This window comes from Rhinolophus sinicus, linkage group LG06 (assembly GCF_036562045.2).
Source record: "Rhinolophus sinicus isolate RSC01 linkage group LG06, ASM3656204v1, whole genome shotgun sequence".
NCBI lineage: Eukaryota > Metazoa > Chordata > Mammalia > Chiroptera > Rhinolophidae > Rhinolophus > Rhinolophus sinicus.
In genome coordinates this window covers 16,559,061-16,577,623 of record NC_133756.1, presented here as the reverse complement: position 1 = coordinate 16,577,623, position 18,563 = coordinate 16,559,061, and the positions used below count along the sequence as shown (strand labels likewise).

Sequence of the window (18,563 nt, the reverse complement as noted above, 5' to 3'; positions counted from 1 at the left end):
CATTTAAAACACTACAGATGGACATTAAGGTTGCTAACAAATTTTCGATATTGAAAACTACAAATGTTACAATAAACATCCTCTTGCATATATCCTTGCATACCTATTTGATTATTTCCTTAGAATAACCCTAAGCTCGCTTCATCAAACTGCCAAATTGCCAGTTTATCAATTTTCACTCTCTTTAGTGTCTATTTCCTAAACTTTTACCAACCTTGGGCATTAGCACTTAAAAAATCGTTGACAATTTAATGTGTTTGAAAAAATGCTATGATTGTTATTTTAATTTTCATTGCTTTGACTATTTACCAAATCGAGCAATTGTTTTTCTTCTTTATGGACTGCATTTTTGTGTTTTTGTCCATTTTTCAATTGGTTTGATTATACTTTCCTTATTGATTTATAACAATCTTTGCACAGTACTAAACTAATAAGCACAGCAAAGCACTGTGTTAGGTGCCGCACATCTGTTATCTAGTTTTATCTTCTGAACAACTCTGTGAAGTAAGTACTATTGTTATGCCCATTTCCAGATGAGAAACCCAGAGTAAAGATGAATTAAATAACTTGCCATGGTCATATAAGTACTAACTGATAAAGCTAGGATTTAGCTTGGTGGTCTGCCCGTTCCAAAGCCTGCTGACATAGTAACTAGGGTGCTATAACTTCTATATTAACCCCTTTGTCTGTTGTGTCAGGTGTTGCAAATGATTTCCTGATTTGTACTTTGCCACTTAATTTCAAGTCAAAATCTTTATGGAAGAAAACACTTATTGGATATATATCATGGGAAGGCAATATAATGTACTAGGTAAGAGCACATTCTCTAGAGTCAGCTTGCCTGTATTCATATCCTAGCTTTATCACATACTAGCTGTTGACCAGTGTCCTCAGCTTCCTTTTTTGAAGTATCTATCCTTTTACTATTAATTTGAAATGCTACCTTTTCACATACATCATTTTATGCTAAATTTTTTACATATAAGAAATCCTCCTTTTACACAGTACAGTAGTGCCAAACTATAAAAGTGACCCTGCAAGTTGTAACCAATCAAAGAGATCTTAATAATCAATGGAAGAAATTACCATTGTTCTATGATCTTTAAAATTTTTGTCAAACATCAAAAACTCTCTACTGTAGCTTACGTACAGGAAAACAGGAAAAATAGTAAAACTATATTTGTATATTGTATATTTGTATATTGTATATTTAATATATTGTAACCTGAAGCATTAGAAAATTTGAGAATCAATTTTTTTCTTTGTAAAAAACTTACCAAGAGTAATTTGAACAGTGCTTGCCTCTTTTGTCTTATAATATGGAACAAGTATCTTCACTGTGTCTTGATGAATTGTCATACTCCTTTTTAAGTTTGGATCAGCTTCCAACATTTTATTCTATGTACTTTGAAACTCATGAAATATCTCTAAGAATTACTTTAATGTGAAGTGTTTTGCTGGCTTCACTTCCTATGGGACATCTTCATCCTTTTTGTCATAATCCCTTTTCTCATTTATGTAGATACAGTTGCCTTCACTAAGTTCCTCTGGCTGCATAGCTATACTCTCTCATGACGGCAGTGTCCACATTCCCATGATCAGCTATTTCTTCTCTAACTCCATTTATGTTTAATTTGAATTTCACTTCCAGCATTATCATCTTTAACTTCTTTGCTGCACTTTCACTTTGTTGGCCAATTCTCAATTATTCTTTTTTTTTTAAAATGTCACATGGGTTTATCACAGCGAGGCAAGGAAGCAAAACTGCTCCATTCTTTGCTGTCTGTATATGTGCAGTGACTAATCACGAACACACTGAAAGAAGTGACATAATTCACTGCTCACAATGAACATCAAAAAACTTAATTCTGACATTTTTGACAGTATTCTCATTGCTTTTAGGGAGGAGAGTTTCTGAAGGAACACCATTTTATCACCTGTTACTTTTGTATTTGCTTCTAAATTTATTAGATAGAAAGTTATAGAAAGATTTAAATGAGATATAAGTCCCAAATTTTAATAACCTGTATAAAACTAAGACTTTATAGCTGTCAACATGTTTTCCTCCTGTCTTTCTTTCCTGCCTAACTTCTTATTCCCTTTTTCTTATCACTTTTTAATGTACTGTACAGTTTACTCATTTATTATTTAGACTTCCTCTCCCTGTTAGGATTAGGCCTGGATGCTTTTTTGTTCACTAATATATTTTAAGAGCCTAAAACTATTCTTGGCACATAGTAGTCACTCAGTAAATAGTTGTTCAACAAATAAATGAACTGTGACCCATAAACCATACTTTCCAATTTAAAAACAAGGAAAATCAGCCATCTGAAAAATTTTGTTTTCAATAAAGGAGGAAATATCACCAAACTGATTGAATCATTTATTTTAAAAATTGACCCATCAGTTTAGAGCAAAAATGTCCAGATGCTGACCTTTAAAACCACCAATGATGAAAATGCTGTGTTCTTGAAAGGAAATATTGAAGTCCTAATTAATGAAGGTTCTTTCCAAGCTCTCTATATAAACACTGTAGCATCATTTGCTCTCTAACTTATTATGAATCTATTGGGCAACTGCTGGGCTTATGTACAAAAATAAAACACAAATATTTTAGGACCTGCAATTGGTTGCCAAAGTAGAGTTTCTCATTTCATTTTCATCTTTCACTCAGCCCTCTAAAAATAATAATTCCCTGCCTCACTAACAAGTCCACAGCCAAATGGAATAGATGAATATTGTGTCATGGCCAGCAAATTCCCAAAGAGAGCTCTCTTGCAGACCGTGGGAAGAGTGTTTCTGAGCCCCAGTCCAACTTTAAAAGGTTTCTTTTGTCTCCCACAGTTCAAAGAAACCTTTAGAGCTTGACCTTCTTAAACTATTCCCCCACCACATACACATACACACAAATGTCCCTTCGGGAAGAAATATGAGCATGAAACAAACATAGGAAACAGCCTGTGTTCAATAAGCATTTATTAAGTACTTCCTGTGTAATTAATAAATAAAAAATAAATAATAAGCATGAGGTTAGGCATGAGGGATAATAATATGGATTGACTTGGTAAGAAGCAATTTTCAGAAGAGACCATCAATGACCCAGGCCTTCAGCCCAGTTTTCCCACCACCAAATGAGAGGGCAAGGGAAAATTCATGAGAAATTTTTAATTCATTCATTATTATTTACTGAGCATGTCCCAGGTCCTGTACTAGGACCTGGGGACAAAGAAGCCAAAAAGGTATAGCCTTCATTCTCAAAGGGCTCCCAGGGTGATTGAGAAGACATGAAAAAGGAAATGACAATCCTTTGTGGTGAGTGCCATAATGTAAGTACTAGAAGCAATGGGAGCCAGAAAGAAGGAATCCATAAAGCAGCAGTTTTTAAAGTGCTTCATGGACCTCTGGGAGTCCTGAAGAAACTTTCAGGGGGTCTGTCAGATCAAAACTATTTTCATAATACTAAAACATTATTTGCCCTTTCATTATATCAATATTGGCACTGCTGGTGCAAATGCAGTGATACCAAACTGTGCTAATAGTCATTGTATTCTTCACTGCCACACACTTGCAATAAAAATAATAATAAAGCAAAGTAAGTTTCACTTAAGAATGTCTTTGATGAAGCAATAATTTTATTAAATCTTGGTCCTTGGTCACTCACCTTTTTAATATTCTATGTGGTGAAATGGAAACTACACATGTAACACTTCTGTGCATACTAATGATGTATGATGGTTGTCTCTAAAAAAAGTACTTGGGTGATTGTTTGATTTGTCAACTACTGCTTTTTTCATAGAACACTATATTTACTTGAATGAACAACTGAAAAACCATGGCCAACAATTTATCAAAATAAATGAAGTAAGCCAATCACTTCAAGGAAAACCACAACAGTATTTGTTGCCAATGATAATATTTGAGCTTTCAAGAGAAAAATCAGAAGTTTGGAAAACTTCTGTCAACATAAGCTTGCCAGCTTTCCAAAATTTAAGAACTTTTCTGATGAGATTGGTGGTAATATAATATTAGCAAATGTGATTTTGAAAATATTGTATGAGTCAACCTTGAGAAGATCTGCATACCTCAGCAAACCAGTATTTTACAATGATCAATGCATCAAGATGCAAGATCAAGCATGGATAAAATGTCCATTCAAAGTGCAAGTATTATAACAGAGTATAAAATGCTCATTGATATGATTCTATGTTACAACTAATCTGTTACAAATTATTGAGTTTTGGTGTAGTATCAAAGAATAATACCTACAATTACCTACAGTACCTGCAAGCTATTAAGATATCTCTCTTTTCTAATTACAAATCTGTATGAGGTCAGGTTTTCATCATATAATTCACCCAAAACAATGTATCTCAGCTGATGGGAGAATTCAATTGTTTTCTTAGCCAAACATTAGACCTATATAAGGTGAAACCATGGCATTCTTCTCACTAAATGTTTTGTTCTGAAAACAGTTATATGTTTTCATAAAAATATTATGTTATCATTATAGTGGTTTTATTATTTTTATTTTTTAAATGAATTTTTTTAATTGCTCAGTTTGAATTATTAACATTGCAAGTATCAGTAAATATAATCCATATAAACATAAATTCTTTGGGGTCCCAATAATTTTTAGTGTCCAGAGACCAAAAAGTTTGAGAACCACTGCCCTAAGGGAATAATTTAAAATGAGTTTAATGAAGCAATCCCTTGACTATGTCCCTCAACTGGAGGAGAAAGTCCTATAGTTCCCCGAAAACATTTGCTAGTTTAAACATGAGCATTTAAAATGGATGCTAGATATGGGTTTGAATGCTCTTCTTACTTCATGACTAGTTCTCACCTCAAAACCATGCTGTAATTCCCAAGGCTTCTGCTTGCTTGAGCTAATATAATACCAAGGAGAGAAAGAATCTTGCTGCAGAAGGAAAGAGTAGGCAAGTTTCAGGTTTCCGGTGGCCAAATCAATCACTCCATGGCTGGCTTTTACCGAAACACTTGATGTTATATTTGAGTTAAAATAAATAATTATTTAATAACTGATCACCAGCATCCTAAAGTGAAGCAGAGGCAATGCAGGGATAGGCTGGTTTTATGGATATGACCCTCAGGTTTTTTTGTTTGGTTTTTGGGTGTGTTTTTTTTTAGCACGATCTAAGCTGAGCTCCTATTCTTCAGGCTGAAAATCTGGGGGAAATTACAGGCCCTGTTTTTCTCGTTGAGTGCTGTATCCCCAGCATATAGCATCTAAGACATTGCTTGACACATATTAGGCACTCAATAAATACTGTTGAATAAAGTCAAACTCCTTTATTTTTATTGCAAAAATTCAACTGTCTCCCAACTGGCAAGGACCTAAAGCAACTCAATGTTTAAGAGATGGATAGAAAAAGAGGAAGCTTTCAAAAGGTTAGGAAATTGCAGGGATGCGTGGGAAAGAGAATGACCACTGTTCTTTTTATCTACTGCAACTTAACAAAACACCTCAAAACTTACTGCTTAAAACAACAATTATTTTATTATTACCTCTCACAATTGTTGGAGTTGTCTGGACTCAGGCGTTTGTGGTCTCTCATACAGTTGCAGCCTCTTAAGTGGTTTCCCTGCTTCCAGAAAGCTTATTAATACAGCAACCTGAGTGATCCCTCAAAAACCTGTCAAATCATGTTCCTGCTCTGTTTAACTCAAGGTCCTCACAATGACCTACAAGACTCACATAATCTGAATTCTCTACCTTCTCCCTCGTTCCTCTCTGACCTCCTCTGCCATCTTTCATTCTCCCCCTGGCTTACTTCCCTTCAGTCATATTCGCCTATTTGGTGTTCTTTGAACATGCAGTCTCTCTCTTCGGGGCTTTTGCACTTGCTGGCTAGTCTGCTTGGAAAGCTCTCACCCAGGATATCCACCTGACTCGCTTCAAGCCATTGTTCAGTGCCACCGCCTCAAGTGAGTTCTTTGCTGACCCCCCTCCACCCATCACCCACTGTTTCGATAGCTAAACGTGGATGTTTTCCATACCATAATAGTCTGGTTCTGAAAGTCGTCGTGAGTCTCCACGTTGCACATCATGGACATAGAAAGCCCTGGCAATCTCTGGGCTGCAAAGGTATTTGGTGATTTCTCCACTGGCTAACCCAGAACTGCATCTCCCTGTGAGCTCTCTTTTCAGCGAGTGGTAGTCGGAACCAGGTCCTAGAAAGAGAACTCTCTGAAGGAAGGCAGTGACTTATTCCAATCTGGTTCCAGGAGCCCTGCACTTGGAAGAACACTCCATGGGTGTTGGTGATTTGTGAATGAACGAAAAAGCAATGACGGCCCCGCCTCCTCTCCTCCTGGAGGCGCGCGCGCTTCTGGTGCCCAATCTACGGCTCGGCGCTCGTCCTTCTCCGCAGGCCTGCTCCGCGCGTCGCATCGATCAGCTCGGCCATCGCGCGCCTGCGCCTGTGGGCTGCCAGTCGGAGGCGGCGTGGGGAGAGCACCGGGAGCGGTTGTGGCGCACCAGGAGCTGAGGTAAAGCTATGGCTTCTGCGCTGCCAGGTCGCCTTCGAGCTGGCTGGTGGGGTGAGCAGCGTGGTGGTGGTGGTGGTGGTGGTGGGGTATCTGCGCGAGGCGTCTCTTCGAGCCCGGCGGAGGAGGGCCTGAGGGGGTGAGCAGGGGTGCGGAGCCCTAGAGTTACCAGCTCGAGTCCCTGCCCGACCCGGCCATGGGACCAGGTGTCCGAACTAGAAGGGAACTTGGGGAGAATCGGACCCAACCACCTGTGCAACAGATGGAGAAACTGAGTTTCAGGGAGGGGAGGCTCTCCTCGAAGTGACAGCGAGTGAGCGAGCATCAGACTCCGGACCAGACGCCCTTAGCACAGTGCCTGAATTCTTTCCGCGTCAGCCCGTCATTCATTATTATGCCTATTTTTAGTGGTTTAGGTGCAAGGCAATGAAGTATAAAAAGGAATGCAATAAAGTCTGGATGAGAAACCAATTATGATACAGTGTTTTAGCTTACCAACTTACAAACAGAGCAGGCAATGGATGCTATGATGGAAGCATGCCTGAGATGTCCTGACCACCTCCTCTAAAGCTTGAGAGGCTGAGGAGATTCGTTTCCTTGAATCCTGTCACCCAGTGTCGTGGCAGTGACATTGAGGCATTTGACAGTCTGCCTAGTATCATGGTTAGTTACATTCATGATTATCACCTAGTGCCTCACTGAGGGCAAGAACCTTAGATACTAGTGACCTGTGTTCTAATGCTCCTTCTGCACATGTTTGAGCTTGCGTCTTAATACAGGTTGTTGTGAAGTTCACAGATGCTCATTCTACAAACACTGAGTGTCTGGTATTTGATGGGAATTGTGTTAGGTACTGGGAATGCAGTGATGACAAATACAGCCCCTCCCTTCAAGGAACTCACAGGAAATAGACACTTAAATACATACACGTTAAACCCTGTAAAGACAGGTAATCTGTACATGGTAGAGTGGAAGCCCCTAAGGGAAAAGGAGTCGCTTTTACCAGTAGGATGGGAAGGGTGGGAATGGCTTTTTAGGCAAGATGATTCTTGAACTGAGTCTTAAAATTTGTTTCATAGGTGATTATTAGGCACAGGAGAAAGGCACCTAGGAAGCAAAAATAGCAGGACAGAAACCAGAATTATGGAACAGCACGGTTCAGATGGCACAGAAGGCTTTCCATGATCTAGCCTCTGTCTAATAATACCAAACACTTTTATAGTGCTTGCTGTGAGATTGACACTATTTTGTGCGCTTTACATAGATTAACTAAGTTACTCTTCACCTCAGTTCTGTGAAGTAGAAACTGTAATTTTCCTCACTTAGAAAATGAAAACTGAGCCATAGAAAAGTTATGTAGCTTGTTCTAGTTCACACGGTTAATACATGGTAGGGCTGGAATTCAGACCGAGTCAGTCTAGCTCAAGGGTCTGTGAACTTAACCACCAGGCTCCCTTCTAGGAACTGAGGGCGCTGAGAATATTAAATGTCGAGCCCCTGGTCACATCACCTATAAGTGGTAGAAGCAGAACTCAAACTCAGGTCTTTTGATCCTGAAGGATCCAGTGGTGTTTTTCTTAAAAACATCAGATGTGATGGGATTTATATAGTGCCAAATTGAAGTTGAATTCCAATCTGAGGCAATGCTTGCTTTAATCATAATTACTATTATCTTTCAGGGTGGATTTTGTACAAGAGCCTTCACTTTGTGCCTTAGGTGTACTGAGTGTAAGTGCTGCAGTTTAAATATTGATGTGAGGGGCCCAGAACTAATCATAATTGCGATAAAGGTGCAACATTATTCGCCAGTTTGGTGTTAAATAAATTCTTTTTCTGAACATTGCATTCACTCTTGTATTTAAAAGGTTACATCGTTCGTTGTAAGTCAAAGGGCATTTTTATTTTAAATCAGTAAGGATTTATGACCTTTTACTGTGCCTCTGTGGTAGCTGCTGTAGAGAGATTCTTTTGAAGGTCAAACAGTTTCATTTATTACCTCGAGTTTGAAAAAAGGAATTACTTGGTTTGTTTGTGCAATTGGGCTCTGCAAATCTAGGTTAAGATACAAGCCTGCATTTGTGTTTATAGTAATATCTTTCATAGTTGGGAGTAATGAGAAGATGGGAGCAGATTGCTGAATTATTGGAGGACTCTTAACTCATTTCATACTTTTCGGAGACCTTTAGCCAGAAGTTTTAAGAATTTTTTCAAGGAATAAGAACTGAATCAGAAGCCCACTTGGTAAACTTTTACTCCTTCCAGAGTTTGCTCAAGCATTACCTTCTTATAGACTTAGGTATTACCTTCACTATTTGCCTACTGCATCTTGAGTATATTTCTCCCATGACACTAGTGATAGTGTATTGCAATTTACTGAATTTGTCTTTTCCACTTAATTGTGAGCAATTCAAGGGCAAGGGCCAGAGTTTTAAAATTCTTATCCCTCCTCCAACCCATCTTCCCAGGCTGGAGCTGCGAGTATATACTGGTAAGTAAGAAAATATGATAAAAGTAATGTTTATACTGCAGCTGAGGAGCTTTATGATTCTGGTTACTGGAATTGGAAGTGATGTATTTGACATAAATGGGTATCAATAACATAAATAGAAATAGTGTTAGTACTGTGTATGCTTTGATTTTTGTTACTTTTTTCCCCTGTTAATTGTTTTTCTCTGTGATGGCAGTTTGTAAAAATGGAGTTTCAAGCAGTAGTAATGGCAGTTGGAGGGGGATCTCGGATGACAGACCTGACTTCCAGCATTCCCAAACCTCTGCTTCCAGTTGGGAACAAACCTTTAATTTGGTACCCATTGAACTTGCTGGAGCGTGTTGGATTTGAAGGTGAGCTATGGCAATGAGATGCACTCGTAAAACTTTTAGGCTGTTTGATCCCAATGGTTTATCTGTTTTATGAGGGTGAGAGAGGATGAATGAGAGAAAACTAGGACTCAACGTTGGCTGGAGACTGGCCTCTTGAAATGAGGAACATAGAAGTACTCTATTGCTGTGTGAAAAAGGTTGAGAAGATAGCACTAAGTGTTAATATTTTAGAGCTGGTGTCCACAATGATCTAAAATGAACCCTGTAAGGATATCAGAAAGAGCAGAATGGGAATCCAAGTGCCTCATAGTCAGTACTTACTGTGAATCTATATGTGCCAAGTAATATATTAAGCACTGGGGTACAGAATTGAAAAGACACTCAGGTCCTGATCTCCACTAATGAAGAGATACACATATAAATAAATTATCATTGTGTAATGTGACAATTGTGTGGCACTGTGTAAAGTGCTATTCATTTTACATGGCTGTAATATAAAGTGTAAGGGGAAAGAGTAGATGTAGTGAAAGAGATAAGCAGGGGTCATGCTATAAAGGGCCTTGTATTCCATGTTGAGGAATTTAGATTTTTTTCCTGAAAGCAGTGGGAAACCAGTGAAAGGTTTAAACAAAGGTATAATGTGGTTAAATTTGTATATTAGCTATTCTAAGCCCTTTGTGTCTTTATATAAATTTTAGAATCAGCTTATCAATTTATATAAAAAGGGTTGCTGGGATTTTGATTGGGATTGAATTGAATCCATGTATCAATATGAAGAGAATTCACATCTTAACAATATTCAGTCTTTCGATCCATGAGTGTGGTGTATGTCTTCATTTATTTAGGTCTTCTGTAATTTCAGTAATGTTTTATAGTTTTCAGTTACAGGACTTATAGATACTTTACTAAATTTTTCTCTATATTTTTTATGCTATTGTAAATGGTAATTGTTATATTCTAATTTCCACTTGTTGTTGCTAGTACATAAAAATAACAGTTTTTCTTATACTGACCTTTTATCCTGCAACTTTGCTTATTAATACACTTAAATTCTTATAGCTTTTTATAGATTCCTTAGGATTTTCTACAACTTGACCTAATTGACATTTATAAAACATTCCACCCAGTAAAGCAGAATATACATTCTTTTCAAGTATTCAGAACTTTTACCAAGATAGACCATATTTTTTTAAATAAAGCAGGTCTCAATAAATTTATAAGGATTAAAGTCATACAAAGGATAGTCTCTGACCACAGAGTTAAATTAGAAATCAAAAACAGAAAGATACCAAGAGAATCCCTAAGTATTTGGAGATTAAACCACATACTTCTACATAAACCATAAGTTAAAGAAGAAATCACATGGGAAATTAGAAAATATTTTGAACTTAGTGAAAATGAAATATACTGTAGGAATATAGAGGAATATAGCTAAAGCAGTGTTTAGAGGAAAATCTATAGCATTAAGCACTATGTTAGAAAAGAAGAAATGAAGCTCAAATTATCATCTAAGCTTCTACTTTGAGAAGCTAGAAAAAGAGGAGGAACAAATGAAACACAAATAAGTACAAAGAAGGAAATTTTAAAAAAAAAGCTAAGAGCAGAAATAAATGGAATAGAAAACAAAAGCATTAGAGAAAATCAATAAAACCAGAAGGTGATTATTTGAAAAAAAAATCAATAAAATTGTTAAATCTCTAATCAGATCAGAAAAAAAAGAGAAGACACAAATTACTAATAACAGGAACGAGTAAAGGGACATCACTGCAGATCCTACAGACATTAAAAAATAATAAGGGAATATTATGAACAACTTTATGGTAATAAATATGACAACTTAGATTTGCATTTTAAAAAATTGTTTTGGAATCTGTATAAAGAATGGATTTGAGGGAGTCAAGACTATAAACAGACAAATTAAAAAATTGATACAAAAGTCCACACCAGTAATGAAGAGGGCCTGAACTAAAGAAGTAGCATTAAGGAGGGAGAAGAGGGAACATTTGAGAAAGTTGATGAGTCAGAGGAAGGGAAATGGAAAAAGAGGGAAGAATTCCCTCTACTTTTTGCTTGGGTGACTAGGTAGATGGGGATGCTGGTAACTAGGAAAGGCAATAAGAGACAGGAACAGGTTTGAATGAAGATAATGAGTTCAGCTTTGGCACAATGAGTTTGAGGTGGTCTATAGTTAATATAGTACCAGATGCTGCCAGATCCTAGGGCCCAGTCTTGTGACCCAGTGTTCATTCCACTGTGAGAATTGCCTTCCTGAGACAGACCCAGGGATATTTCTATGCAGTAGTCTGTATGACACTCATGTTAAGAGACATGTTATAGAAGAGATTTTCTTTTTAGAGCTCAGTCTTACAGGTGAAGGACACACCTTAGTACACTTTAAAATATCCTAATTTTTAAAAATAACTATGGATTTGTCATCTGTAACATTTTGTTGTTGTTTTACTTTTGCTATATCTGTAGTTATGCTTGGGGGTGGCCTTTTGTGGTATATTTACTACCCACTAAATAGAAAAATTCCTTCTCCCTGAGGCTCACTCAGAAATTAGAGAATGCCTTTTAAACATAGGATTCTGGAGTTTAATAACCAAGTCAGCATTCACTTTGTTCATATTGTTCATGATTTTAGAGACGTTAACGTAGCCCTGCTTAGCATTTGTCTCTCTCCATACAGAAAAGTCTTGGTCAAATTATTAGATTGGCTATCCCATATTTGCAGTTACTCCCTTTACTCTATCCACTCTACCTAAAATGTCCTCTCCAACTTATGGAAATGTCACCTTCTTTTTGAAATCCCCAACAGCATCAATCACCCTGTCCTCTATGCTTCCATCACACTTTGTTTTTCTATCTTCATACCTCTCAAGACCTGTTTTATGCTGTAGTTAATGGCATGGGAGACTGAGCTCTCTGAGAGTCGGTACTGTGTCTAATTCATCTTTTAACATCAGCACTTTACATGCAGTATGTATTGAAGAAATTTTTGTTGGACTTAAATTCATCACGGCCTACCTCAAAAGGCATCCCTTCCATGAAATGTTTCTCAGTTAATCACTTCCATGTCTCATTTCTCCATGTTAAGTTTCTTAAGAATAGGAACCATGTTGAGTTCATTTCTGAATTCTCAGTGCCTATTTGTCCTGTACATATTACATGCATTTGTATTTATTGGATGGATGAGTGAGTTAGTGACAAAAAAGCAGAGTGGGGAAAGGAAGAAAGAAGAAAGGAGGAAGGAAGTTTAAATAGTTGAAAAAGAAAGAGGAAGAAAGAAGAGAAGGGAAGAAAATAGAAAAGAATGATTACAGTGAAAGGAAGAGATAATTGTGACCTGGAACTATCATGGAACAAGTGGAAATTGTTTCACTTTAGAGATGCTAAAATCTGGTCTTCAGACGTTAGCAATACATGTTATTTTGCAGTGGATTACATTAGCCTACCAAAGATCCATGACAAAACCCCAAGTTTTGTATCATTAGTCAATAGCTGTATGGATAAGGTAAAGTCTTCTGTTATGGGAAATTGCCTCTTACTAAGGTTTATTGTGATCCTCAGTGAAGCAGTAATGGTTATCTGGTGGGAAGTGGTGATAGCTCTTTCTTTGTAGTGAATGAGGATTTAAAAGTGTTCCCATTTGTATATGCTTTGATGAACGCTCTTCTGAATTCTTCACGCTAAGAAGTAGCATGTCATATATTAAAGTGTGGACTTTAATTCAGACAGACCTGAATTTTATCTTGAATCCATTGCTTACTACGTAGTTGTGCGGCCCTGAATAAATTTACAACTTTTAGTCCAAGCTTTCTCATTTGTAAAATGAGATTGTTGTAAGAATTGAGAGAACACATGTAAAGTACATTGAAAAGTCTCCATAATAATATTAGCTGTTATTATTAAATCTAGAAACACCATTTCTAATTGAAATAGTGAAACCATTGTCTAAATGAATGAGAGTTTTTGTATTTTTCCTTTTGTACTGTAGAAGTCATTGTCGTTACAACCAGGGATGTCCAAAAGGCTCTACCTGCAGAATTCAAGATGAAAATGAAGCTAGATATTGTGTGTATTCCTGATGAAGCAGACAAAGGAACTGCAGATTCTCTGCGCCATATATATCCAAAACTTAAGGTGAAAACCATTTCTTGATTTTTATTGTTTATTGAAGATAAATGTCGTCTTATGTTTTTCCAGTGCATTATAGTTTACAATGCTTTTTTAAAAATACATTCTTGCATCACATACTTTGTTGCCCATGTACTCTTCAACTGTTTCTAGTTTGATTACTGGTGAAGATTTAGACATTTAGTTGTCTCAGTCAGTCACTGGTTTCCAATATTTTTGAGTAATAATACATCTTTATAAAAAAAAGATATACTTCAAATTTACTTTGAAAGAGTCCATTTGTATGAAGTTCATGAATAAGCAAAATTGTTATATAGTGATAAAAATTAGGGTAGCAGTGGATTCTGCTGATGACAGATTAACTGGAAAGAAGTACAAAGGAACTTTTAAAAATTCCAGATCCCCTTACATGATAATATTTGAGCTTTTCGTCTCCCATGATTAAGAAACTAACAAGGGCATGTGGATATGAGGACACAGTCTCCCCAAGTGGCCGGTGGCCTATAAATTGAGAAAGAGCCATCATAAATTATTCTAAAATTAATGTCCTTTGGAAAAAATTCAGTTTGTGTGATAATGTTGCCATCTTGTTTGAATTGGGAGGCAGACTTTCTTCTGCTATTTCTGGTGACTGCGAACAGATGTAATAACATGTTCCATCTACCTGTACACTAAAGAACGAATAAATTAATGCAGCAATGTACATGGCCTATCCCCTTCCCACCCTTTATTGGGGAATAATTTACGCATAGTGAAATACACAGAGATTGAGTAGTATACAAAGTAATGAGTTTTGACAAATACATCCAGGTTACCCAAATCTAGAACATTTCCATCACCTCTGAAATATTCTTTGTGCTTCTTTTTAGTCAGTCCCACACCTCTAGAGTCAACTGCTGTTCTGATTTCTATCACCGTACATTAATTTTGCTTGTTCATGAACTAGATATAAATGGAATCATACGATTTTATTCTGGTTTCTTTTGTTCAACATAATATTTTTCAGATTCATTCATATTGCAGTTCATTCTTTTTTTATTGTTGAATAGTATTCCATTGAATAAATATACCACTATTTACCCATTTTCCTGTTGATGGTCTTTTGAGTTGTTTCTAATTTTTGGACATTATGAATAAAGCTGTTGGAAACGTTGTTCTACAAGTCTCAGTGAAAATATTCTAGGTTATAGGGTTTATTTATTATAAACTGCCAAATTGTTTTCCAAGTGGTTGTACCATTTTACACTTCCATCAACAATATATGAGTTGCATTTGCTTCACATCTTTATCAATACTTGATATTGTCAATCTTCTTAATTTTAACCATTCGAGGGGGTGTACATGTAGTAGTAGTAGCTCATTGTCGTTTCAGTTTACATTTTCCCAATAGTAATTATGCTCACCACCATTTTATGTGTTTATTGCCTATTTGTTTATCTTCATGGAGTTTCTGTTCAAGGCATTTGCCTATTTTTTAATTGAGTTGTTTGTCTTTTTATTATTGATTATAGAAATTCTTTATATATTTTAGATGCAGTCTTTTGTCAGATAAGTGTTGTGAACATTTTCTGCCAGTCTGTGGCTTGCCGTTTCACTTTCTTTATGGTGTCTTTTGGTGACCAGAAGTTTTAAATGTTGATGAAATCCAGATTACTGATTTTTTCTTGTATCATTAGTTCTTTTTGTGCCTTGTCTAAGAAATCTTTGCCTATCCCAAGCTTATAAAGATATTCTTTTATGTTTACTTCTAAAAATGTTACAGGTTTGGCTTTTATATTTATATCTATAACCCATCTTGATTTAATTTTGTATGTGGTGTGAGGTAGGGATAGAGGTTAACTTTTCTCTATATGGATATTTGGTTGTTCCAGCACCATTTGTTAAAAAGACTTTCCTTTCCCCATTGAATTACACTGGTGCCTTAGTTGAAAATCAGTTGATCGTATACAAGTATGTGTAATCTATTTCTGTCCTTTCCCTTTTGTTCTGTTGGTCTCTTTGTCTGCCTTTACTTCAGTACCACACTGAATAATGTCTTGGTTATTTTAACTTTATAGCAGGTCTTGAAATCAGGTAATGTAAATCTGGCAACTTTGTTCCTTTTTTTTTTAAGATTGTCTTGGCTATTGTATGTCCTTTTGATTTTCATATAAATTTTAGAATCAGTTTATCAGTTTCTACAAGAAAAAGCTTTTTGGGCTTTTTATTGGAATTTCATTGACTCTATAGATCAATATGGGGAGACTTGACATTTTAATATTTTCTTCCAATTCTTGAACATCTATTTATTTAGGTTTCCTTTAATTTCTTTCAACAGTGCTTTATAATTTTCAGTTTAGAGGTTTTAAACATCTCTTAGTAAATTATTCCTAGGTAAATGTTTTTAATGATATTATAACTGGTATTTTTAATTCTGTTTTTCAATTGTTTATTGTTGTATATAGACATACAATTGTTGTGAGTTTTTTGTATATTTACTTTGTACCCTGTGACATTGTTAAACTACCGTGCTTCCCCGAAAATAAGACCTAGACGGACAATCAGCTCTAAGGCGTCTTTTGGAGCAAAGATTAATATAAGACCCGGTATTATATTATATTACACCCGGTCTTATACTGTATTATAGTAAAATAAGACTGGCAACTACTAATAGGAGAGGGCATGAGGAGAGAAAAGTGACTGCCAAAAGGACATTTTACTCCCAACTTATTGCCTCTTATGGATTTTTTTTTGTTTGTTTTTAAAGATTTTATTGGGGAAGGGGAACAGGACTTTATTGGGAGACAATGTGTACTTCCAGGACTTTTTTCCAAGTCAAGTTGTTGTCCTTTCAATCGTAGTTGTGGAGGGCGCAGCTCAGCTCCAGGTCCAGTTGCCGTTGTTAGTTGCAGGGGACGCAGCCCACCATCCCTTGAGGGAGTCGAACTGGCAACCATGTGGTTGAGAGGACGCGCTCCAACCAGTGGGAATCGAACTGGCAGCCTTCGGCATTAGGAGCACGGAGCTCCAACCACCTGAGCTACTGGGCCGGCCCCGCCTCTTATGGTTTTGATTGTTTACTCCTTATTTTAGGGCTTCCCTTCACACCTAAGATCAGAATTATCATTAAGTCATTTGGCACAGTCTCTTCTTTTTCTCCCTTATCCCTTTGTTTTCACATCATTTACACAGCATCCTTTACATATAACCCTCCCTCTGTGCCTTCTTCTCAAGCTGTGACTTTGAATAGCAAGTCTCTACTATCTTTGCTGTCTCTCCTTTGTTTCTCCTATACCAGTGGCTCCCTGAAATCCTGGCTTCATATCAACCTGCATTCAAACCTAAGAGTAGAAGGCAACAAAGCTAACCTGTGGAGGAATATAAATAGACTCCTAAATAGCCATTAAGAACAAAGTAAAACCTGAGCTAAGACAAAATTCAGAACTATCTGGTTGGGATCAACATAAACTTGTAGGAAGGGTAGTGGAAATACATATAATAGTTGAAGAAAGTGAGATAGCCTGAGAAGGCTGTCAGTCAGTGTTTGCTAACGGGTGTCAGGCACCTTTCTAAAGGAGAAAGTTGTATCCCTGGGCTGTTAAAAGCAATGCCCCCTTGAGCCAATTTATTTCTCTTCCTTGTGCCCACAAAGCAGCTTCCTAAACATTTGGAGATTCTTTTGGTCTGTTTTCAGTAAGATTTTAGGTAAGATAAGAATATTCCGGGGCACCCCCCATTTGGAACACCATCCCGCTCGGGAGCTCTGACCCTTTGCTTTCAATAAACTATCCTCTTTTTAAAACTCAAAAAAAAAAAAAAAGAATATTCCCTTTGAGAGTTTTGGGTTTATTAGCTTTATTTATCTTTACCCACTTCCTCCAGATTGAGTTCCCCAAATATTACTGTGAGGTTATACCACGTGGCTTCTGCCTTTCTCAGAGAAGTACCACGGTAGTTATTAACTTCATTTGGCATTTTTGTTAAAAATATATTTCACCATTTTAATTTACAATTTTATATATATATATATATACATATTTTATTGGGAAAGGGGAACAGGACTTTATTGGGGAACAGTGTGTACTTCCAGGCCTTTTTTCCAAGTCAAGTTGTTGTCCTTTCAATCTTAGTTGTAGAGGGTGCCGTTCAGCTTCAAGTTGTTGTCCTTTCAATGTTAGTCATGGAGGGCGCAGTTCAGCTCCAGGTCCAGTTGCCATTGCTAGTTGCAGGGGGCACAGCCCACCATCCCTTACAGGAGTCCAACCTGCAACCTTGTGGTTGAGAGCCCACTGGCCCATGTGGGAATTGAACCGGTGGCCTTCGGAGTTAAGAGCATGGAGCTCTAATTGCCTGAGCCACCGGGCTGGCCCCTTAATTTATAATTTTTTAAAATTTACATTGCATTTGCTAAATGTATTGCAGTCCTACATAGCTGTGGAAACTTCCATCATGTGTGCTTATAACATATTGAAGCTGAATACCATATTTGTTACATTTTTCAACTAATGGACACATTTTATTTGGTTTTATTCTTCTGGCACTGTTTTCTACTTCATTTTGCTTTATCTCATCTCACAATTGTGCTGATTTACTGGCTTCTTCCTTTTTATTTCAGCTGCCCAAACCTCTTTCCCTGACTTATCGACAGAGATTATTTATTGCTTCATTCATTCTCCCAGGCCCTGGGTGAGTGAGCTCCATTCTTGTAACTGGTATCGATAACATGGAAGTTCTTAGATTTAATATTTGCTCCATAATGGTGTTTCATATTTGTTGATAAGACTGCATGATTCAGTCTTACCCATGTCTGAACTCATTCATTTAGCAAATATTTATTGAGAGTCAACTAATAATAATGATTATAGTTGCTATTTATTAAACACCAATTGTGGACCATAGTTATGTCTTAAAACTTTTTGTTATGGAAAATTTCAAACATGTACAAAAGGAAGTAAATCTCAGACATCACATTATTTCATCTGTAAATATTTCAGAATATATCGCTTAGATGAAAATGTTTTAAAAAATAAAACTATAATACCATTATAACACCTTAAAAAACCAAGTAACTAATAATTTTTAGTATCATCAAATATCCAATAAGTGTATGAGTTTCCAAT

At 36.7% G+C, this 18,563-nt stretch overlaps 1 protein-coding gene across 2 annotated transcripts in view; it reads left to right on the top strand.

Annotated features, from left to right (window-relative positions):
• The first annotated feature begins 6,394 nt into the window (after window positions 1-6,394).
• The window catches only part of EIF2B3 (eukaryotic translation initiation factor 2B subunit gamma), a 111,148-nt gene continuing 98,979 nt past the window's right edge, over window positions 6,395-18,563 (top strand). For both annotated transcript variants that reach the window (XM_019716551.2, XM_019716550.2), the window contains exons 1-3: window positions 6,395-6,510; window positions 9,192-9,348; window positions 13,325-13,470. In XM_019716551.2, coding sequence (XP_019572110.1) covers window positions 9,201-9,348; window positions 13,325-13,470 — 294 coding nt within the window. In that variant the 5' untranslated portion in view covers window positions 6,395-6,510; window positions 9,192-9,200. The remainder of the gene's footprint in view (window positions 6,511-9,191; window positions 9,349-13,324; window positions 13,471-18,563) is intronic.